The 24190-nt window shown below is 37.9% G+C and overlaps 1 protein-coding gene across 1 annotated transcript in view; it reads right to left on the bottom strand.

The window, feature by feature from the left end:
* Positions 1-289: 289 nt before the first annotated feature.
* The window catches only part of npffr1l2 (neuropeptide FF receptor 1 like 2), a 34069-nt gene continuing 10168 nt past the window's right edge, over positions 290-24190 (bottom strand). Inside the window, exons 2-4 of the mRNA XM_058374562.1 lie at positions 12534-12927; positions 6796-6895; positions 290-4963 (exon numbers count right to left, since the gene is read on the bottom strand). Coding sequence (XP_058230545.1) covers positions 3976-4963; positions 6796-6895; positions 12534-12903 — 1458 coding nt within the window. The 5' untranslated portion in view covers positions 12904-12927 and the 3' untranslated portion in view covers positions 290-3975. The remainder of the gene's footprint in view (positions 4964-6795; positions 6896-12533; positions 12928-24190) is intronic.

The following is a 24190-nucleotide window of genomic DNA, read 5'->3' on the forward strand; positions in this document are numbered from 1 at the left end:
ATTAAAATTCATTTAATTGTTAGGACTGGGGGTCGAGTGTGTTACCTTGTCATTTACCTTGCCATTAATTTTAGTGGTGTCCATGGCTTGGTGTGTCAGGGCTTAAAACGCCACTGCCCCTTTCGCAATGAAGCTTACTCTATATATACATATATATATATATATATATATATATATGTATATATATATATATATATATATATATATATATATATATATATATATATATATATATATATATATATATATATACACTATATTGCCAAAAGTATTCGCTCACCTGCCTTGACTCGCATATGAACTTAAGTGACATCCCATTCCTAATCCATAGGGTTCAATATGACGTCGGTCCACCCTTTGCAGCTATAACAGCTTCAACTCTTCTGGGAAGGCTGTCCACAAGGTTTAGGAGTGTGTTTATGGGAATTTTTGACCATTCTTCCAGAAGCGCATTTGTGAGGTCACACACTGATGTTGGACGAGAAGGTCTGGCTCTCAGTCTCCACTCTAATTCATCCCAAAGGTGTTCTATCGGGTTGAGGTCAGGACTCTGTGCAGGCCAGTCAAGTTCATCCACACCAGACTCTGTCATCCATGTCTTTATGGACCTTGCATCACTGGTGCACAGTCATGTTGGAAGAGGAAGGGGCCAGCTCCAAACTGTTCCCACAAAGTTGGGAGCATGGAATTGTCCAAAATGTCTTGGTATGCTGAAGCATTCAGAGTTCCTTTCACTGGAACTAAGGGGCCAAGCCCAGCTCCTGAAAAACAACCCCACACCATAATCCCCCCTCCACCAAACTTTACACTTGGCACAATGCAGTCAGACAAGTACCGTTCTCCTGGCAACCGCCAAACCCAGACTCGTCCATCAGATTGCCAGATGGAGAAGCGCGATTCGTCCCTCCAGAGAACGCGTCTCCACTGCTCTAGAGTCCAGTGGCGGCATGCTTTACACCACTGCATCCGACGCTTTGCATTGCACTTGGTGATGTATGGCTTGGATGCAGCTGCTCGGCCATGGAAACCCATTCCATGAAGCTCTCTGCGCACTGTTCTTGAGCTAATCTGAAGGCCACATGAAGTTTGGAGGTCTGTAGCGATTGACTCTGCAGAAAGTTGGCGACCTCTTCGCACTATGCGCCTCAGCATCCGCTGACCCCGCTCCGTCAGTTTACGTGGCCTACCACTTGGTGGCTGAGTTGCTGTCGTTCCCAAACACTTCCACGTTCTTATAATACAGCTGACAGTTGACTGTGGAATATTTAGGAGCGAGGAAATTTCACGACTGGATTTGTTGCACAGGTGGCATCCTATCACAGTTCCACGCTGGAATTCACTGAGCTCCTGAGAGCGACCCATTCTTTCACAAATGTTTGTAAAAACAGTCTGCATGCCTAGGTGCTTGATTTTATACACCTGTGGCCATGGAAGTGATTGGAACACCTGATTCTGATTATTTGGATGGGTGAGCGAATACTTTTGGCAATATAGTGTATATATATATATAGCCTCTGATGTACAACAATACAACAAACAAGTTGGCTAACAGCTGATGATAGAAAACTTGTGAGAGCTTTGAACATGAAGAGAAGCCCAAAGATGGCAGTCAGTGACCTCAACAACCACAGTGCAAGGGTAAGGGTGAAGTTCTTTCAATTCAGCGTTCAAAGAAAACTTTCAGAGCAGAAATATAAAAACCAGAACACAAAATGAAACTCTGCTAAAATGTGAAGAAAGAATGAAAGGATCTAATACAAAGGATCAAAAACATATGAGCTGATCTGTGAAGCATGGTGGTGGTGGGGTCATGGCTTTTGCTTGCATGGCTGCTTCTGGAACATTCTCACTAGTCTTTACTGATGACAGAGCTCATGATGGTGGGAGCCAAACGAATTCAGACGTCTAGAGAAACGTTTTGTCTGAGCGTTCACAGAGAAATGAATCAGAAGGAACTTCATCATGCAGCAAGACAACGTTATTTACTTTAAGACCCAGATACTTCCGATACTTTTGCAGGGGACCGTAGGTGTCTGTGCTTCAGTGTGTATAAGCATATAAGGGATATTTCTTCACATTCTAGCTCAATTTCATGATTTATACCTGAGTAAACTGTTGTTGTTGTTTTTTTGTATTTTTTTTGTATTTGTCTGAATAAACCAGATACAAAGGCATACACCAAATAACAGCTGTAACTAATGATCACTTGTGCTGCCATTTCCATTGTTAGCTTTTTCACATGATGGACGCGAGCTCTATAATCTACATACAAGTAAATGTCAGCATATTGTGATGCACCACAAAGCTCTTTAAAATGTAGAAAAATAGAAAATACCACACAAACTTCAACAATGCTCTCGCTTTTCTGTTATTCTGAAAAGATATGTTTATACCATCATGCTCCTGACAAGATAGTTCAACATATATGAAGACTATCTCTTTAAGTTAATGAATCACTTTAAAATGTGATTCCTATGTATAGCTGATGTCTACAATATTATACCTTTCTTTTAGCATCCGTTTCATCTTTTTGGAATATAATTCAGAATTAACCAGCTGATTTACCTCAGAATTGCTGCCATTTGGCAAACAAATCTCTGCATTTGTTCAGTCTGCTTGCTGAACTGTGAAATTGGGTCCTTTACTGGCTCCAAACCTGACTCGTGGTCACAGCAATGTGAATGAGCATGTCCAGGTTTCTCCATCTGCAGTCCTGTTTATCACACAACCCCTTTTGTCTTTCTGGACACCTCGGACTTGGCATCATCCCTGCCGACGGAGCCGCTGAACCCGCAGCTGCCGCTTTCTGCCAAGCCGTCCTTGTTTTCTAGTTGCTCAGGTTACAGCTGATGTTTACTGATGGTCTCTGAGCTGATTCGTGGTCATGTTAATTACATCGATCTTGTAAAGGGGCAGTCTTTACAGAACCTTTTTTGCTTCATGACCTTTTAAAAGTAGAAATGTTTGTGCACACTGATAACGTTTACTCATCCCAGGAATGAGGGTCAGACAGCACACTGTCGCATACATCCTACAGTCTGAATGGGGTGGAAAAGGTGAAGAAAATTGTACTTAAGTAAATGTATAGGCACTGTATCAAAAATGGCGGCAATTCAAATTATGGAGGCAAACTTGATAATCTACTCCAGCAGCAGGCTCCTGCGCTCTCATTGTCATGGCTCAGGTTCGATTCCCAGAAAGGGAGATAACCCAGCCACTAAAGAGTTAACCCTCAGTGCAGGCCCTAAGCCGGATAAAACGTGAGGGTTGCTTCAGGAAGGGCATCCGGCATAAAACCTGTTCCTAAATATTATAATATTTTCCTAACTTGGACAAATTATGATAGCATTTAGCTTACTGGTTAAATAATATTTAATAATCCTGTTGGAATGAAGTCTAAGAACTAAAGAACTTAAATCTAGCTTGCTTCTTTATATGTGATTGCAAATTTTCAAAAGTCAATATTTCTTTTTTACATAGGAGGCACAAAGGAGTGAATTCTTTAATCAAGCCAATGAATCACTGATGCTTGATCAAAGACACAAATTAAGCTTGTCTGGTTTCTTTGTGTCGATTGTAATTTCATGCAGCTGAGTGTAAATATCAATATCTCGATATCTCATGGCTTTTTTCAGCAGTGCTTTAAGATCAGACTGAAAATGCAGGTTTTATAAAATGTTTTTGTGTCTTGAGTGTTTACTAATATGTTTATAATTAAGAATCCAATATTTGCCTGTTTGGTTTTGGTTCTGTAGTTAAGCTTGTGTCTACAAAATATAAGTAACAGGCTGAATACTGAAATCATAAAAAATTTCCATGTGTGACTCCCAGTTATGCCAATGGGATTGATCTTAGTGGTCCTTGATCTCCAGGCCCTTGTGGTTTGCAACCCTGTTTGCATCCTGGTGATGGCTGTACACAGTTTTAGGCTTTAGTTGAAATATAATCTACAATTTTAATGCTGCATACTGGTCTCTACTGGTCCCAGGCCTGACTCACGGTCATGCCAATGGGACTGATTTTCTCCAGGTCTTCCATTTGCAGTCCTTTTTGAGTTGCAATCCCTTTTGTCGGGATGGCCATCTCAGATCTGGCATCATCCATGCTAGCAGAGTTACTGAGCCTGCAGCCACCCCTCTTTTGCCCCTCATCCATGCTGGCTCTGCAGTTATTTAAGTTCCCATCTGTGTAAACCCTGTTTCTGGCTCCAAATGGCAGAGTGTTTGAGTTCCCCAGAGTTTCTCTCTGGTCTTCCCTGCCTGGTCTGTGAACCCTTCTGTTCCCTGTGGGCATGATAAAACAGCAGCAGCATAACGAATGGGTCCTGCAGACAGCCTGGAATCCTCGCTTGAAGTTCTCATTGTAATAGCCGTAGATGATGGGGTTGACGCTGGAGTTCGAGAAAGCTAGCCAATGTGCGAATGGGAACACGTAGCCGGAGAGGAGCTCGAGCTCATCCTGTTCCAGACCTCCATAATCTGTCAGGAGCATGAGGATCCATAAGGGTAACCAAGAGAGTGTAAAAAGGAGGGCAACCACAATCAACATTTTGATCACTTTGATTTTTTTCTGCGAGATCAACGGCCTGGCGGCGTTCTGACCCCCACCGCTTTCTGGCTGTTCGTTCACAGAAATGACTGATGTGGTGTAGAGCTTGATGCCGATGCGCCCGTACATGAGCGTGATTATAGTAAGAGGGATCAGGTAGATGTGGGCAAACAGAATCGTGGTGTAGACTTTCCTCATGTGAGGATCAGCCCAGTTCTCGAAGCAAGACAAGAGCGGGTATGTGTGGTTGTAGTCTAGGTTGTGCACCATGAAGTGATCCTTGACATGTTCCACAGTCAGCGTCGCTGCAGATGGACACATAATCACCAATGCCAGGACCCAAATCATCGCTATGGTCACCTTGGCGACCAGCAAGGTCAGTTTAGGCTGGAAAGGGTAGACAATGCAGCGAAACCTGAAGGGAATTATAAAACACACCGGTGATTAATAAGATGTTCTACAACATTCTTATGAAGACAGACAGAATTCACAGTTCAGAGATTATCTGGATAAGTGAAATATGAATAAGAAGCGAAAGTAAGCATTTCACCCATAGTGACAGAAAAATAGAAATGTTTTACGAGGTGGAAAAAAAAATCTTGCAGTAACCTGGTTGTAAAAGTATGTCCACTTTTTTTGTATCAGGTCTGACATTTGACAGTGTTCAGAATAAATCTATCACATTCACCATCATGCTCAAAAAAATAATAATCCTACACCAGTCACCAGGTTGGTGATCCTGATTAACCCCAAATACAGTTCAGCTGTTTCTTAGTTTCATATGACGGCTGAAGTCAAAGATCTTATGAAACATGTACAGCACTAGTGTCCACTCTTATCAGCATAGGGCCTATGTGGTGCAGGTTTTCATTCCAACCGGACAGAAGCCACACCTGAGTCTATTGAAGGCCAAGATCAGTTGATTAAACAGGTGGAATCAAGTGTGCCTCCTGCTTGATTGGAATGAAAATCTGCACCCACACCAGTCCTTATCCACAGCCCTGTGGATATGATTGGACACTCCTGTTGTACAGGATCTCACTGTTGTTAGGCATCAATCAGGAGAGGGATTCATAAGAATTCCTAAAACATTAAAAACACCATGAAGGCCTTTATCAGCAAGTGGAGAAAACAGAGCAGGAACATTCCTCAAAAGTTTACAAAAGGATAAGAAGGGATCTAATCAAGGAGGCTGCTGAGAGACATGCAGCAACATTAAGAAGCTGCAGGAACTTCTGGAAAATACTGATCTCTCTCTCTGCATGCTCTCTAATTCTTCACATGGCTGGAGTTACTAAAAAAAATCTTTAGCTCAATCACCTAAACCATGCGATAAAATGTGTTTGGGTCTGAGGAGGGCATCTTATCAGAACAGGACAGGAACAGGACAGCTCATCACCCAAAGATCACTGTTCCCATGGTGAAGCATAGTGGTGGCAGCTTCACGCTATGCATTTACTTCTCTTCATCTGGGACTCGGGTCAAGATGGAGGGAATCACAAATAACTCGGAATACTAACACACAACCTGCAAGCCTGAGTTAGTTGAAGATGAAGAAAAATGTCACATTCCAGCACAATAATGAGCCAAAGCACAAATGCAAATGAGTAAAGGAATGGCTTCAGAAAATGATTTGGAATGGCCAGTTGGTAGAAAGAAAATGCTGAGTGCTTTATTGCAAGCAAAAAGTGCTTCCAAAAATGTTTTAAGAGTTATTTTAATCTCTGGAACCAGGTTAAGTTTTCACATTTTCCCCCCACCATTTCTAATACATTTCTACTTGTTTTCATTTAAATTTTTTGGGTTGCTTAATGTTGCTTGGGTTGCCCCGTCTCCACCCCTAAAAATTTGCATAGACTTTTAACATCTACTGTATGGTCCTGTATAATTTTTGTTTCTTGATTTTATTACACCACCACTATACCATCTGCTCTTCTCTGATTTCCCATCATCAGCTGTTTTTAATAATTAAAACCCTCAAACTGAAACAACAAGGAACCTGGTGACTCATTACAGACCTTAGAACGTTTGACAAATAACCTTGCTAAAAAATTATTATGCATTTTCTGTTATTGGAAACGTTTTGCAGACCTAATCCAATTAGCTTTAAGGAATGTGTGATCTCAATTAGGTGCAAATATTATGGTCATAGCCCCCCTTTTTGTCCTAGTTTCCAACCTCTTTTTATTATTTTAATATCAAGAGCAAAAACTTGTCTGAACTTGTCATGATGAAGTCAGAACAAACCTGTCCACAGCGATGGCAACTAGTGTGAAGACGGAGGCTGCGACGGACATTCCCTGCACCAAGCCACTCAACTTACACACCATGTTGGAGAAGGGCCAACCTGAAAAGGAAACATGAAAGAACATGGAAATATAAACAGGCTAGATTTTGTTTCTGGAGAAAACAGTTTTTCAAAAGACATGTTCTAGCAGAAGGTAAAAGCACGTGTTTGGAGATTGCAGTCTGATGTTCTTCCACTTGTCCTTTTATCACTTCTAATAAAGACACACATGGGATGGAGATGAACACTTGTATGAATCGTATTGTATAAATCACTTGTGTGATTCAGCAGCTGTGGCTCGCTCTGCACTACATCATCCATAATTTTCAGTTTAATACCAAGTGGAATGATGTTTCTTACCTCTCAGAAATAAACATACTGGTCATTCGAGTTTGTTGACTTCTGCTGTATGCTACTCATTGGCAGTGTTTACACCGGGCAAATCAGATCATCAGCCAATCAAGACATTTACAGCATTTGTCAGTCTCCCTTTTCCATGGTGACTTATATTTTATCCCATTTTTATACATTTGATGGTTATGGACCCAGCAGTGACAGCTTGGTGGACCAGGGATTTGAACGCACTTACGATTGGTAGTCCAAGATCTTAGCCAACAATATCCCCCGTGTCATGATGCGTTTACACTTGTCAACATCATGTGGCTTCTGTATCTGGATATCTGATCAGATCTGTCTTTCCTGTGCAATATTTAAATAAGTCTGCAGTGGAAAAATAGTTCCGCAAACTATCCGCAAAATAGTTTCGACCTGAACTTATGGAATGGAAATGGAATGAGAAATGGAAACAGAAAAAAAGAAACCTATGGGTCCTGGATTGTTGCCAGCTGTGGTGGGCAAAATGTGCGTACTTTACAGAGAATGAAAGTTTCTGCAACTTTCGTGTGCGAAAGCAAACTTTTCATTATATTTGCAATTTACTCCACTCTCTATCGCATCGTTCCACAAAAATATAAATGTGCGAGTCTCAGAAATGCTCCACAGCCTCTATCTTTCTGACAGTTCGGGAGAGAGGAGGGGGAATAATGATAGGGGGCGGGGTTTCGTGTGACATCGACATGTGAATGCAGACAAAACGTCTGGATTGCATTTACATCATACTAAAATCTGATCACAATGTGTCCTCGACTACCTCTGAACCATGACATTACAGTCAGATAACTAATCCGATCACTAATGTGTTTACCCTCGAATGTGGAAACTATCCAAACACAGGTCACATTTTAATGCCAAGTGTAAAAACAGTCATTGGAATTTGACACTTGGTGGTCAAAGAGAAGAACTTCTGAGCTAGTCAAGATATCAAATATTTTGACTCATCAACCAACAATCCAAAATATTACATGCTGTGATTGAATTTTTTTGCCTCCATTAGATAAGTGTCTGGAATATGAACTATTTCTTCGAGGTCTTCATTTTTTTTTTTTATTTAAATGAAGTCTTACCTCTACAGTATGAAATGCAGCATTTCTTTGTACAGAACTCTTCTCTGCACTGAAGGTTTTCTCGGGTTAGACGATTAACTCTTACTTGTCTTTTCAGAACGTTATAAAAGAAGTGCAAGAAACTCTGAAAAGGCCTTTGAATGCTTAGATCTACGATTCCTTTGAAAAAAATACATATATGTACATGGACTAGCTGTGGAAACTGAAAAACGAGGAAATAATGAAGCTGAAGCTGACTGTTAGATGTAAGGAAGTTGTTTTTTTCGGATGTTGAAAATTATGAATTGTACAAACAAAAGTGGTGAGCTAATATCTTCTTAAATAGATTACACAAACAGTTCCACAGAAATCCAACGTATTCCACAAGCCATACAATGTAAAAATATATATATATATATATATATATATATATATAATTAATTTACAAAAAGAAACCTTATAAATGCCGTCTTACATCAATAACCTTATATTAATGTCTGCTAGCATATTTAGGTGGAGTTATTATACCATGTTATCATGTTTGAGTATTTTTTTTTAGTATTTGTGCAAAGAGTATAAATTGTATAAACTGACACTTTTACAGCTCTTTCATTTGAAAAAGCTTGTTGAAGTGTTGCTAGTTTGCTGATATGTATTGACTGAAGTTAGAATGCTTTCTTTGCTAGTGAAGTGTTAGACTAGCATCCATTCAAGTACAATAATCGGATAGGCAGCAAGTCAAACTTTAGACAATGATAAATATTGGATATTGACATTAATCAATTAGTCCTACACATGACCAGCAAATCTACAGAGATAGAATGATGATATCAGGCTAATTAGTGTTACTTTGAAATAAAGATTTTGACACATTAACTACTTTCACCTTAAGTAGAAATTTTGTAGTACTTTTTTCCACCATCTAAAGTGAACCTAGAGATACTTAAAAATTGTAAACTTTCTCATAGCTTTTAACCAGTATTTTACAGCACACATCATTTCCTCATAATTTTAAAGGCTTGTGAAATCCATTTAGAACAAGAAGAAGAAGAAAGAAGTGAACCTCTGAGAAAAATGGAAATAAAAGCTGTAATTCATTATCAACTAAGTCAGTCAGAATATTCTCGGAGGAACGTTGAAGTGGCTTGGAGCTCATCTTTTAACAGACAGGTCGCTTATTCATGATGCCTCAGAACAATAATTGGTCCTAAACGTCACCAGAAAGTGACACAATGTTCTCAGGTTAACACCATCACATTCTTTCCATCGTTTCTTTTGCACTTTAATTGCTTTGGAAAGTTTGAAAAAGTGAAGTTTCTCAGTTTTACACAATATGGGTCGATAGAGTCAGACAAATAACACCTCTTCCACATCAGGAAACAAGACAAACAAACTGAGATGAAATTAAGACTGAAATTGCGCTAATTACTATAATTTGTATTAGTGGTGTGTCAGCGCTAATCAGCTGGTTACCACCGAACTCCTACAAACGTATTATTATGAGAGAAACCAACAGAAGAGTTTCTGTTTTGTGAAACGATTACCAGTAAGGCACGACGGGAGAATAGGGTTATTTATTAAAATAACAGATATCATAATTAATCTTTTTTTCCACATGTTTTATTAAGTAGATTTTGTATTAAAACTTTTGCAGCATGGATGCAAATGAGGACTTTAGAGAACATGTTAGAATTAAAGAAACTATTTCCTTTCATTTTTCCTTAATAATCTATTCAACTCTATCTTTCAGTCTAAACTCTATTGCAAACTCCAAAGAATTACTCTGTAAAAGGTTTTTAAATTTGCTGTCCGGTTTCACCCATGGATGAGGTTCCCTTCTGAGCCCGGTTCCTCTCAAGGTTTCTTCCTCATATCATCTCAGGGAGTTTTTTCCTCGCCACCATTGGCTCAGGCTTCTCATTAAGGATAAATATTCAGGAAAAAAATTAATTTAATTTTAAACTTTGTAATTTCTACTCTGTTTTTTTTATACGTCTTTAAATCAGACAATATCCATTGTTAAAAGCGCTATACAAATTCATTTGAATTATGACTGTTGGCCATCTACAAACTTGGATATATTTCTGGTCCTAATGTGGAAAACATTGATTCTATAGTATGAAAAATACATTGGGACATATAACATCTTTACCTAAAGCTTGTAACTTTCAACTTTCAACTATGGAAAAAAACCAAAGTGTACATCTCGATCAGTTCTCTAGATCAGTAGTCAGGGCATTGTCCAGGAAGTCGGCCATTTTAAGGGCTGTTTCTCTCTCAATCACAAAATCCCTCTAGTGCACTAAAACGTTCGATTCCTGAAGAAATCCCACAGTGCCCAACTAAAACAAAACAGGAGCATCTATGACCACTAAGTGGAAATGACATATCTTATGAAGCCTCTTAGCTCTTAAAAAAAGTATCACAATCATCCACAAATGTATGTATATTGTTGTTGTTAAGTGATTACTGATATATGTTTTTTTATATAGATTTTTTTTTGTTGAAGTTTTTTAAAGTTTTGCTAGTTTGCTGATATGATCTGACTAACTAACTAACTAAGATTTCTTCGCTAGTGAGTTGTTAGGATAACATCCATTCAAGAAGCTACCATAATCGGCTAGGCAGCAGGTCAAACTCTAGATAATCAGTTAGTCCTACATATAACCAGCAAACCTACAGAGATAGAATAATGATATCAGGCTAATTTTAGAAATATCTAGTAAGATTTTCACACGTTAGTACTTTTTCCACCAACTAAAGTGAACCAGCTGATTGAGACAAATCCTCAGAGAATTCCAGCTCCAAACATCGGGCTAGTGTCTTCAAACTCAAATAGCATCAGTAGGAAACAACAATGTACATCTTTTCTTATAAATGAGTTTTGGTTTTTATTTTGCGAGTATTTAATTTAGAGCAATTATCATACAACTATATTAGCTTGTAAAATCCTGATCACTCACTATAAGTTGTTGTAAGCTGGATAGGTTTTTTGCTGCCAAATTATGAACATCCATGTTTTTCTTCCCACTTTGTATCTTATCGCAGCGTAATTGTGCCTAGAGGCAAAAAATAAAGCCATCTTCAAGATGGCCGAGTTTCAGAAAATGTGATTAGACACACATGGATAAAGAATGCTGTTTATAAGAAGTCACGCTATTGATGCAGTTTATTCAAAGAATTTAAATGGAAAAAGTCATTAACAAGATCAAAATATTTATGTTTACCTTTAGTAGTCTAAGCTGCTATTTACATCAGACTGATTAAAGATTAGAATAGCATCTATCTAGGCTTACTCATTACTCCCAGGCTGTTAATTGTTTTTATTTCGGTTTAATAAGTGGTGTGTCTGAACGTTGGAGATGAAGCATATGATAATCTTTCAGCTTTTCAGCCATTCGATCTCTGAAGTGCTTTGCCCTTGAATGGGTTTGATGAGTGGCACTGTGTAGGATAATAGTGTTGAAATTATTCACAAGCTTGTCACACAGCAGGATCTGACACCTGCAGTTTGCTGTTTCTCTCAGTCACACATTCTCTTACCCAAGCCCTCACTTTATACTTGCCCATATTTAGCAAGTTCCAACACATTTGTTCTACAAAGTGTGCTAAAAAAATCCTAAAGGAGCACTTTTCCTTTAGAATCGGTGGAATAAGACTCGATTTGAAGGCGTCTTGTGTAAGTTTGTAAATCGTTTATTTGTACAGCCTGAACTCAGAGAGGTCATGATTAGTTTTTAACCAAAGCTAGCAAGCTTCTATGTAATTCTGTAATAAGTGAAGTAAGGAGTTTGAGTTCGATTTTAAAATTCAAATCTTTGGAATTCTTGATTCTGATTGGTTGTTTTCAAATCGTTCTAATACGTTATCGTTTGTATTGCAGTGGATTTAAATAATGTTGATATTTTCTGTAACTTTTATGCAAATGAATCTCCAGGACTCAGGACAAATGATTTTTTTTTTTATCCTTAAAATTATTAAGAAATAAATGGTAAGACAATGACTGTTTATAGCTAATATTTCTCAACTAATAACATTTACAGCTATAGACGAATAAATAGTATGTTTATAAATAAAAGTTAATCTTGTAAAATCGTTGTTGTGGTATGAAAGGAATAAAACACTTCAGGAAATGTAACTGTATCCACGCTTCACTATGCCGTTGATTATATTCCTGTGACAGTGGGTTTTTGTTTGTTGTTGAAGTGTCTTAAGTGGTTAATTCTAAATATTTGGGATTATTAGCCGAATCTTACCTGTGATTAGATTATCCACCAGTGTAGTCGGGATGCAGAAGACCCCCACCAGCAGGTCGCTCACAGCCAGATTAAAGATGAACAGGTTAGTGACTGTTCTCATGCGCCGATTCTCCAACACAATGAGGCACACCAGGCCGTTTCCCACCATGCAGAGCAGGAAGATGAAGAGGTAGGCTATGGTCAGGCTGGCTGCCACAGGCAGGGAGTGCTGGTAGTATGGGTAGTAGGTCACACTGGTGAGGTTGGTGATGTTGCTGGTGGAGGTGTTTAAGAGACTAGAATTCATATAGAGATCTGTGCGGTCTGATAACACCTCAGTTTCTGTGAAGGCCAAAGGCATGCTGTCCCAGATATCCAGCGAATTCATCACTGTGTGTGTACCAGACAAGACCTGACAACACACACACACACACACACACACAGATCATTCAATAATAATATATATATATCTGCACCAGTGCTACTAAGAAGTGCATCTCACATATGCTTTGGTGTGGAAATTTGTCCTGACTGAAGTGGAGACAGACAGTGGTCTCTGAAGAACTCCTGCCCTTGATGTATTCATGTTGTAGAGAAAGCTTCACAGCTTTCCAATAAGAGTGAACCAGTCTGTCAGTGCTTCTAAGAGACCTTTGACTGAATTTGTCAAATTTTAGGATACTTTGAAGACCAATAATTCAAACCGTAAAGGCATGTTTTGGGGTCTGTTTTGGGTCTGATTTTTGGTCCTTTTTGTGTTTGTTTTGTTGTCTGTTTTGGGTATATTTGGGGTCAGGATTTTGGGTCTGTTTTTGGGTCTGGTTTAGGGGTCTGGTTTTGTTTCTGTTTTGGGGACTGTTTTGGGTTTGGTTTTGGGTCTGATTTGGGATCTGGTTTTGGGGACTGTTTTAGGTTTGGTTTTGGGGTCTGTTTTTTGGGGTCTGTTTTTGGATCTGGTTTTGGGGACTGTTTTGTGGTCTGTTTTGGGTTTGTTTTTGGGGTCTTTTTTGGGTCTGGTTTTAGGGGGCTGTTTTTGGGTCTGTTTGGGGGCGGTTTTGGGGTTGTTTTTGGATACTTGGAACTTCCTCTTTGACAAACAGCCCTCAAACCTAAACATAACCAGTTATACCCCATAAATTATATTCTTACAGCATCCTCTATACCGCTTATAGCCAGAAACAGGCATGTGAAAAAAAGGTTGGTCACATGGATAAAAATATTTTGGTCATCATGTGTTAACTTTTTTTTTTTTTAATACTCTGCATTGGTAAGTAAATTTGTTCTCCCCATTTTGATACTGAGTGTTTACAACAAAAAAAATTAAAAATGTTAAAAATTGGATTTCACACAAATTTGTATCTTATGATTATTGTTCTTAGCACACAAAGACACAAAACCACCAGGTCTAAAAACTAACCAGTTTTTGTTATTCAGAGCCTTCACTGAATTAAAAAGCATTCCCTTATACCTATGGAGCCTACGTGTAGAGCTAATCTAGCTCTTCAAACGTTTATATTCAAACCTCCGAAAACATCAGGAAGCTGAGGAACGTACACACAAAGCCACCTCAGGCATTCTGCCCAGTTCTGACCTTACTGTAGATCAGATGTGATGAATAAAACAGAGCAAATCCCGCTTGACTGACAGCGCTGTCAACTTACATGAAAGATGGGAAGAAAATGCAACAAATACGAGAGTAAACTAAAAAGAAAGGATTTTGAATGTGTTCCAAAGGGCTCATTTGTGTTCAATCTGCCACTCTAGTAAGGATCTAACAAACAGTCAGAAGTGTTTCATGGTTAAAGGTTATTGAACATACCAATCCATGAATGCGAAAGCAACTGAAAGCTACAATCTTCTTCCGGAATGATAATTGGCTTATTATGAGTTTCCTTTCGTTGTGTCTAATCACCTCACTGACATTTCACAGAAGCTCAGATAAACAACTCAGACAGATGATCATTAAGATTTTTATAAGATTTTATACAGATTCATGAGCATCAGTGTCTCTGAAGGCTGACAATTACCACATCAACACTAAGAAAAATAAAAATACAGCTGCTGAATTCATTATGTAGCCATACATCAAGTGTCATTGAATGTCCTTCTCTGGAGTATTGCAAATGCTAGCACGTCTATCGCAAAAATTATGCAGCAAATATTGTCATTTCTGAGTCAAACATTTTAAGTGGAAAACTATGCATTTCAAATCCACTGAGTTTAAGTTCATTTATTTCATTTGCATAAACAATCCAAACAATTTAAATTTAAAAAAAGGACATGCTGATATTTGTAGAGTGCTTCTCTGGTGATCCGTCCACTCAGCTACTTATTTTCAAAAGTATGTGCACCCCGACCTTCACACCTTTTGTGTGTTTGTTGAAGATCCCATTCCAGAGTTATTGTCTTCTGGAAAGCTTTCCACTAGTTCCTTTGTTGGACTGTGGCTGTGTGGATTTGTGATCATTCACACGTTCTACAAGAACATTAGTAAAAAACAAAAAACAAAACTGATGTTAGGATGTTAAGGAGACTCCAGGTCTCAAAGGTGTTCAGCGGGGTTGAGTCAGAGTCAGGGCTCTGTGCAGAAAACTTGTGTTCTTCCACACCAACCTTCACCTCCATACCATGTCTTCATGGAGCTCAGGAGCTTTGTGCACAGGGACACTGTCATGCTGGAACAGGGTCTGAGAGGTGTTTTTTGGCAGTTCTCCGGAATTCAGTCATTTACAATGGATTTTCCCAGGATGCCTTACATTCAATAAAAAATCCCTGCATAACATTAATACATAATTACAGGCTACATTATACCGACATAAGACACTGCATTCGCTTGTTTCCTTTTACATCATGCCCTTGGAACTGATGAAACATTTGTGAGAATTTCCACCTGTAAAGTTATGAATGCTTAATGGAAGGGTAAGATGAATGAATCTTAAGGGTTAGTTAGCATTCATAGCTTTTCTTAAGACTTATGAAGCTTTATTTGAGTTGGCTGTCATTCCTGTCACAGAGACGTCTGCCTTAATGGGATTTAGAAGATCTGAAACAAATCTGATTGGTGTATAAAATCTGAGAAGATGTGTAACAATAAAATGAGACACTGTTGACTGGAGCTGGAGAAATGCTCATGAAGGGTTCTTTTTAATATATATATATATATATATATATATATATATATATATATATATATATATATATATATATAATTCAATTTGAATTTTCTGTCCTAATTTTACCAGCTGTCAGAGTTTCTACATATTTAAAACTGCTGGGTTCAAAAGACTGATGAGATTCTTAAGTTGTACCAAACTAATTAAGACTGCAGTCGGAGACATGCTCATCTTTCCACACCTATCAAATCTCCACTGTTGCTCTTCACAACATGAAATCTGTGACTTGTTGGCAGAAAGAAAAGGAAAGACAAAAAGTTAAATATAATATTAATCTCTGCTCAACTAAATCATTCTGTTTGATGTAGGCTTTTACCCGAAAGTTCTCTACAGGCAATTTTTTTTTTTGTTTCACGAGTTTAAAAACTGTAAATGTTACTGAACCTCAGAGATACATCCGTTATCATTAAGGTCAAATTATGTGCATTTTAATTATATTCCTCTAAAAGGACAAAGGATGTAGCTTTTAGTAGAAAAATACAATTTTTTTTAAAGACTGGACATGCAAAGAAGAAACATCAGAGCAGTTGGAGGGTATTAGCTCAATTAGCATAATTGGCTTCACAAGAGTAGCCCTTCAAGACACTAATGCAGATTTCTGAACCTCCACTGCTTCAACTCAACTTAAAGAAATGACAAAACCTTTGTCTGATTTTACTGAGAAAGTAAAAAAATGGTGTGCTATAGAGGGTTTTTCTTTTCTTTGTTTTAATATATATTATTTATTTATTGCTAATAGCCACAGAGTTAGGATGTAATAGAAAGTTCCAGAAGTAATTTTACATATAGTATATAATGCTGACTAAATTCAGTAAGACATGACAAACATCCTTCTCAGATATGAAATGAATGCTTAATGAAGCAGTCTTAAGACCGTGTGTATTTACTGAAGTAACATTTGACCATAAGCTATAGGAAATTTATCAATCAATGTGCTAAGTCCTTAATGATCTTAGAATTTACGCTGACCTATTAGTTCCTAAGGAGCTCTTGGTTGCACAATTCCTCGTGACTATAAACTGTTGAAGAAAGGACATTATTTACAGGTACATCATTTCCTGTCCAGTGTCACCCAAATGACGATGAGGTTCCCTTCTGTGCCTGGTTCCTCTCAAGGTTTCTTGAGATATATATCATATATACATATCATCTCAGGGAGTTTTTTCCATACCACCAATGCCTCAGGTTTCTCATTAGGGATACATGTTAAGGACAAATATTAATTTAATTTTAAACTTTATCATTTTTATTGTATGTTTCTATACTTTGGTAAAGCTCCATTAAGACAATGCCTTTGGTTAAAAACACTATACAAATAAATTTTAATTCATTAGTTAATATTTAATTCATAAATAATCAATAACAATAAATAAATAAATAAATAATTACTTTAGTTTGTTTCAATTCACAAAAACAGGCTTCCATAAACTTTTATACCTGACATTTAGTTGCACAATTTTACACATATACTCAAGTTCCCAAAGCATCACCATTCCCAGATGGACGTTGTGTTCTTTCTACACAGTTTTGTCCCTAATTTGGTCACCTGAGAGTTCCTTCCTACCAGCCAGCTCTCATAGCACAGCATCACAGGATGACATGACACATCCTGATGAAAGTGCTATCTATTCTTTTCTGTACACATAAGCTGATAAATGCCCATGATTGACATCATCAGGGGATTCAACCCACTGAACGCATCTCCACGGTAACCCAGTACTGATTAATATTGATTTAATGGTCTCCAAAAGCTCTTACCATCTCTGTGCAAGACATGGCCAAAAGTTAGCTATATAAATTTCTAGCATTTGGCAGTCACTCTTATCCATAATTGGCTCATTTTATACAACTGAGGGTTTAAGGGCCTTGCAGTTGCAGACCTGGGATTTGAACTCACAACCCTCAGAGCACTAGTCCGACACCTTAACCACTAAGCTAGTGACCCGCTATATCATGTACTATTGCATCAGTGGACATTATGGAAATGCCTGATTTTGTAAGTTATTTTCATTAATACAGTTTTCTAGAAGAGATTTATAGTCTTCATTGAGTTTGCTTTGTGCACAGGGGCATTGTCATGCTGGAACAGATTTGGGTCTCCGGTGGGAAGCTACAGCAAACAAAGATGTTCTATACAGTTGTGTGCTTCCAACTTTGGGGAAGTTTGAGGAAGCACCAGCAGTCAGAGGTGCACATACTTTTGGCCATATAGCGTCCACCCAGACTTTCCATAAACTTTGATATTCTTTACACAAAACAGATGCAGCTAAATTAAATTTATATGTCCACAATATTACTTAATACATCAATAATATGTGCATTATTATTATTGTTATTATTATTGTTATTGTTATTATTATGTTTTCACTGTAAAACTCCGTACTCTGTAAAGTTATTAATCAGATAACCTTCAGTATTCATCCTGGTTACTTTTCTCTGCTCTTTTGATCCCTGCCATTGAATTGGATCATAATTGTTTTCTTTATAAATAACCCCCCTGCCGAGATTTATTCATTTCCATTTCTTCATCAACACATGGCATGTTATTAAGGCTCTGCCTGACATGTGACCTCTGATTGCGCGTAAGGTAATCAAATGATTGTATTGTTGTAATCTCGCTCGCTTTGACAGCAGACATTACATGAAATTGCTGTTTTTGTAACATAACTGTGTTTCTAAGGACATTTTAAAATGGTGTGTAATTTATTCATCCAAATCACTGTATTTGGAACCGAAGACCTATTGGAGATCTGTCGGTCACAGTGAAGTGCTTGTTTTTCATGTTGGAGCTACTTGTCTGTTTCGAAAAGAATAAAGTGCTGGGGAAAATCAATCTGGTGCATATGCATAAGCATCCACCTGCTGCATATTCCTCTTCATAAACCCCTAGCAGATTTATATTTACTTATTTAGCAGATGGTCTTATTCAGAGTGTGGTAAAAGTGATGGAGTCCAAACCAACCACATGGCCAACAGTTCCAGGGTTAATTAAGGATGGTGTATTGATATTTATAGTGATGTTGAAGTACAAGTTATGGCCAAAGAAACATAACCCTCACACCAAAGCACAGAACTGCTAAAGGAATATTTTTTCCTCCATTATTTAGTCACATGCCAGTTTTCACTCACACACTATTATATTAACATGGTGTATGTTAACATGCTTCCTCTGAGACACGTGAAGCCAGCCAAGCCTCATCTTTTCAATCTGTTGCTCATGCAAACTCATGCATACCTGAGCTCACAGATGCCCATGATTGCCTAGGATCACTGTGATTGGCAGGAGAGAAGGTGTATGCTCCTCCCACCCAGAGAGCACAGCAGGTTGTGGCTCCCAGCCATGGACAGTCCCCAGTCGACCTTGCAATCACCTGATGATAGTGGGGTTTATTTCCTGACAAAACTAGACAAGATTGTGAGGAAAAACTTTTGTTTTCATTTCTACACAAAGTAAACAGTGTCTTATACACCTTCTGAAGAGCCAAAGGTTTCCAGAGCTTGGTGCTACATTGACTGAAGTAACAACACCATCGTCTGTTCCAGGGAAATGATAGCTCAGTGGTTATGGTGTTGGAATAACACGGAGAGTTGTGAGCTGGAATGCCAGGTCCACCAAGCTCCTGCTCTTGGGCCCTCGAGCAAGGCTTTTAACCCTAAATTGTTCAGTTGAATAAGAAATAAAATAAATGTAAGTTACTTTGGATAATGATGTCTGCCAAATGCCTTACATGTAAACATGTTTTGGGGAAGTGTTGGCTTAGTGGTTAAGGCATTCCTCCTGACAGGACTCCTGACAGGAAGGTTGTTAGTTTGAATTCCAGGTCTGCCAAGCTGCCACTGCTGGGCCCTTGAGCAAGGCCCTTAACCCACAATTACTCAGTTGTATAAAAATGAGATAAAATGTAAGTCGCTCTGGATAAGGGCGTCTGCTAAATGCCGGAAATGTAATTCTTCTTAAATTAGTGTAAGATGCCCAGCATTGTGGACAATCTTGAGGGCCAGGTATCTATAAAATTTCTAAATATCCAGACAGATCATTTATTTAGTCTGTGATTGAATGTGGACTTGAATTTAAATCACACAGACAGTCCGTTTTCATGGATAATGTGAAGTTTGCTGATATTTCATAAGCGGTCATAAGGACATTAATTCACTATATAAGGTGATGTGAAATATTGCATGGCACAGAAATGGCTTTACAGAGCTACCATGCTCCTATGAAGCCCAACCAAAATTGATATTTCATTCATAATTCTATGGTGTGGAGCATGACATTTACCATCCAATTCTAATATTTTTATCATCTCTATGTGAGAGAAAAGACCAGGCAGTGACGGGATCCATATGACTTTCAGATAAGTCAGGAAACCCACTTATGCTGTTAAATAATGAGCGATGTGATGAAGCGGACATGCGTGCCATGACCACATCAATGTTGATTGATAGTTGATGCCAGAATCATGTGTTTTGAATTGAAAGTTCAGACAACCGAACATATTGTGGATCTGGTGGCTGAGCGATGGAACGTGGGCTCTGATTAACAATAGGTTATTTAATGAACGTTTTTTTTACTGTTAGCTGCATGAACAATTCAATATATCCAGAATTAAGCTGCTATTTTTTTTTCACCAATCGTTCAGCCTATGTCTCACCCACTCTCTTCAATTAGACTGGATACTCATTCCTTTCCTCTGTTGACCCCCTGAGAACCCCCTGTGCTGCACATTATGATGTCCCTGTTCCCAGCACACCTAATTAACAGCCATTCCTCACATGAAGTGGGTGTTTTGGAGCACAGAAAACATTCATGTTTTACAGAACAGAAGGTTCCCCATGACCACAATCCTAGAAAGCCATAAATGGTTGTACCCTAGGTTCCCCTGTGGGCTATTACACCCAAACATCCCTGTTTGTTCAGGTTTGCTAGTTCCAGTTCTCCTGTGGATCATGGATTTAGACTTTCTGTGGGTGGGATCCGTGGGTGGAGGTTAGAGCTTCATGTAGCATGAAATTTTGACATTTTGGCTGTAAGCTGTGGTGTTCGGTCAATTACATCAAGGTGTGGTTAAATTCTTGAATCTGATTGGTCAGAAGTTGAGTGTTATATTTGTACAACTACACAGCATGTATAATAATCCTGATCTTGACATAATCAATAAGGTTATATTAATGCACTTGTAATATTTTATTGTTTCTATAGTAACAGCTTATACAAAGAGATTATATGGTGGATGGTACATCTATGGAAGGATTTGTTTTTGTTGGTCTTTAATCATGTCTGTAATGTGATAGCAGGAACTAATTTGTTTTGTAAACATTCCACAATATTAAACATTATTAACAACCTGATACTTAAACAGTATATAATTCAATTATAAAAATATACAGTTCTATGAAAGGAATCCACTTCAGAGTGTTATCACACCATCTAGAGAAGAATAAAGATGCTAGCCAGACACATTTGAGAATGCTAAGCATTTTTAATTTTCTCTAGCTATGTTTAAGTGCATGTAGTAAGCTTGAATGTGTTATAGTGGTTTTTTGCCGTGGTTTTGTTCAGTTTCTTCAGCATTTCTTTGACAAAACTGAGTGTTTCTGGTTCTGTAAAGGTTAAATGCCATCTCCCTATGCTTATTACTCTGCCTAGTGCTGTATCATCAGCCAGATCGGGTGTAGGGTGTGAAGTTCAGCAGGTGGTGGGATTTAAAAGCATGTGGTAAGTACAGAGTCAAAGAGTGTCACTTCACTGTTTAGTGCATTAATTTTAAACAGCCAGAAACCAAATCAAAACCATTTACTTTGCTTTTTTCCCCATATATTTCCTGTTCTTGTTCAGCAGTCTGTTTTCCCCAGGCCCTTATCCAGCTTTTGCTACAGCATTCAAATGATTGTGTGATTAAATCAAGTGTATTGTTTACTATATTTGCCATAGTTGAATGGTAGAGTTCATATGCAGATGTGAAATTGTGTCCCTGCAATTAGGGAAAGCTAGATAAAAAATAACAAATGATTATTAAACAGAGGTGTGAAAGCCACACACACTTCACCTCTGAGGACTTTGAGGACATTCGCAGGCAGATCGTGCATTTGATGGAAGATTCTGTTTGAAATTCAACATGTATTTTGTTAGCTACTCTTCTGTGAGTACCTTTTCATATGTTAATGTTTGTCTGATTGGCTGGGATGGTTCTGGTGCATGCTTTGTTCTCATAGCACTGGAAGATGATGAGTCTTGTTTCCCCTGATCATAGACAAGTGCACTGTATAGTACGCAGGTTAAAATTAAACTACAAAATAATTCGGTGAATAACGGATATGGTAAACATTTAAGTATCAATATTCATTATTATGCTTTTAAAGTCATAAATATCTTTCAGATATACGCTGATAATTTGGTGGTCCTCTCTAAGAAATGCTTCCAATTATTCTACTGGAAATGAGACCTGGGCTTAAGAGTACCCTTTGTAGTTTGTGCATTATAGAAATATATATGTAAACAAATAAATGATTAGAACTGAGCAGATAATGCAGCACAAGGTACTCTACTGGATTCTGCTTTACATTAATGAACCATCCACTTTAAAAAAAATAAAATAAAAAAATTGAGGGATTGAATGTTTATAGTTAATTGATCATTCATAGTTGGTATAACATACACTAAAGTAAGTTCCACAACATTTAATGCAACCGTAAATAGATAAAAAAAAAATAAAACTATGATGTGTCATTCTTTAATAAATAACAAAATGCAACCGTTCGCAAACTGCTTGGGGAATGAGGGACATGCTGTTATGGAAAAATATATAAACTTTTGGATGGTAGCAGTAACTGAGCTTCATCACCACACCCCATAGGAGTGTGTTATTCCTCGCTATCATCTCAGTTCAAACGCATCCAGACTGAACTGACTCGACTCAGCATGGAGCAGAGAGCAAACTTTTGCATGCACTTACGACACAATAAAAAAGGCAAAAAAGTTTAAATTCTAGCATTTTAAAAGGAAATTATACATTATTTTATCATGTTTGGTTTTACCAAACAACTTTTCCATGCATTATTGCAATAATAATAATAATTACTCTTTGTATTATTACATCATAAAACAACAAAAATATGTATGTTATTATATCAAAAGTAAGCATTTCTATCTATGAATGTAATAAAAATATCTTCAGTGAATACACATCCATGATTTTTCATATGATCTGAGCAGTTCTGAATAATTCTCAGTGCAGTTCTCACCCCCATTAACTCTCTCAGTGTGTGTGTGTTTGTGTGTGTGTATACACACACACATACACAAATGTATATCAAAAGCAACTTCCCCATACATGTTCATCCCACACATCTATTATACCTGCAGGATGAGATAATTCTCCATCATCGTCCTTATGGAGTCTCTTTCTTACATACCATCCTGCTTTTCATTCTTCACACACTCACTACAATTACAGTTTTGACACACTCCCATCATGTTTCTGGTTTCTAATGACTACAATGAAATTGGGAGAAAAAAACAAAAAATAAATAAATATTTATTTCTTTTTTTTTTCAAAAAGAAAAAGAATTGCATTAACCTTGAAAAAAAAAAAACAGAACTCATTTCTCTCCTGAAGCTGAAAATGTTGTGTGGTTTGTTCTTTCCAGTGCTCTCATTCATTTCTTATAAAAAACAATCAATACTTTTTTCATCTCGCTTAAAATGTACAGCTCCATTTCCACCCTTTCCAGTTCTCTCTGGGAAAGTCTTCCTTCAGTGTTAGCTAATTAATATAGGAGATGGAAGGAGCGGGGAAGACTATGACTTTTATCTGAAATAGTGTTTTCTGAGCACTTATAATATCCTAATTATACTGCACCGAACACTTAATTACACCTAATTATAATTATACTTATCTCACTGAACTGCATCATGTTCACTGAACTATACACATCCTAATTCAGTTTAAAGTCTTCATTCTTTCTCCAGTTCTGGTTTAATTACTGAGGACTAATGTATGAGGATGCATGGTTAATTTCAAACCGGGCGACGCTATCATGAAATGTCATGCCTCCGACTGTGGTTTTCTCAGGGGTGGAATATCAGGTGTCAGCATCACCAGCTGACTTTTCCACTGGCACCTGTTCTTCATTTCCCTTACAGCAGACTCTAATCAGCACCACCTTGTCAGTAGTTTCACTTTTTTTTTTATTATTCACAGAATTTTGCTTTTTTCTATACCAATTGTTTCTGTGCCTGCTGTGTTCTATTATTTGACCCGCTCCTTGTCTCTATAAGTTGTAAGTGAAAAGATTCTGCTTTCTGCCACAATTGCATCTATAGATGATTGAAGACTTCACCTCCCAGGGATGCAAAATACTCATGAGACATCAACAAACCAACAGTGGCTGGTTATATATTGTACCCGTCCCTGTTGCTCTGGTGGTTCATCTTGTCTGTATCTATTATGGGCAAGTGTTTTTTTTAACATGGAGCTTTTCATTCATCCTCAGTAACAGCTT

Source organism: Hemibagrus wyckioides, linkage group LG22 (genome assembly GCF_019097595.1).
Source record: "Hemibagrus wyckioides isolate EC202008001 linkage group LG22, SWU_Hwy_1.0, whole genome shotgun sequence".
In the NCBI taxonomy this organism is placed as follows: Eukaryota; Metazoa; Chordata; class Actinopteri; order Siluriformes; family Bagridae; genus Hemibagrus; species Hemibagrus wyckioides.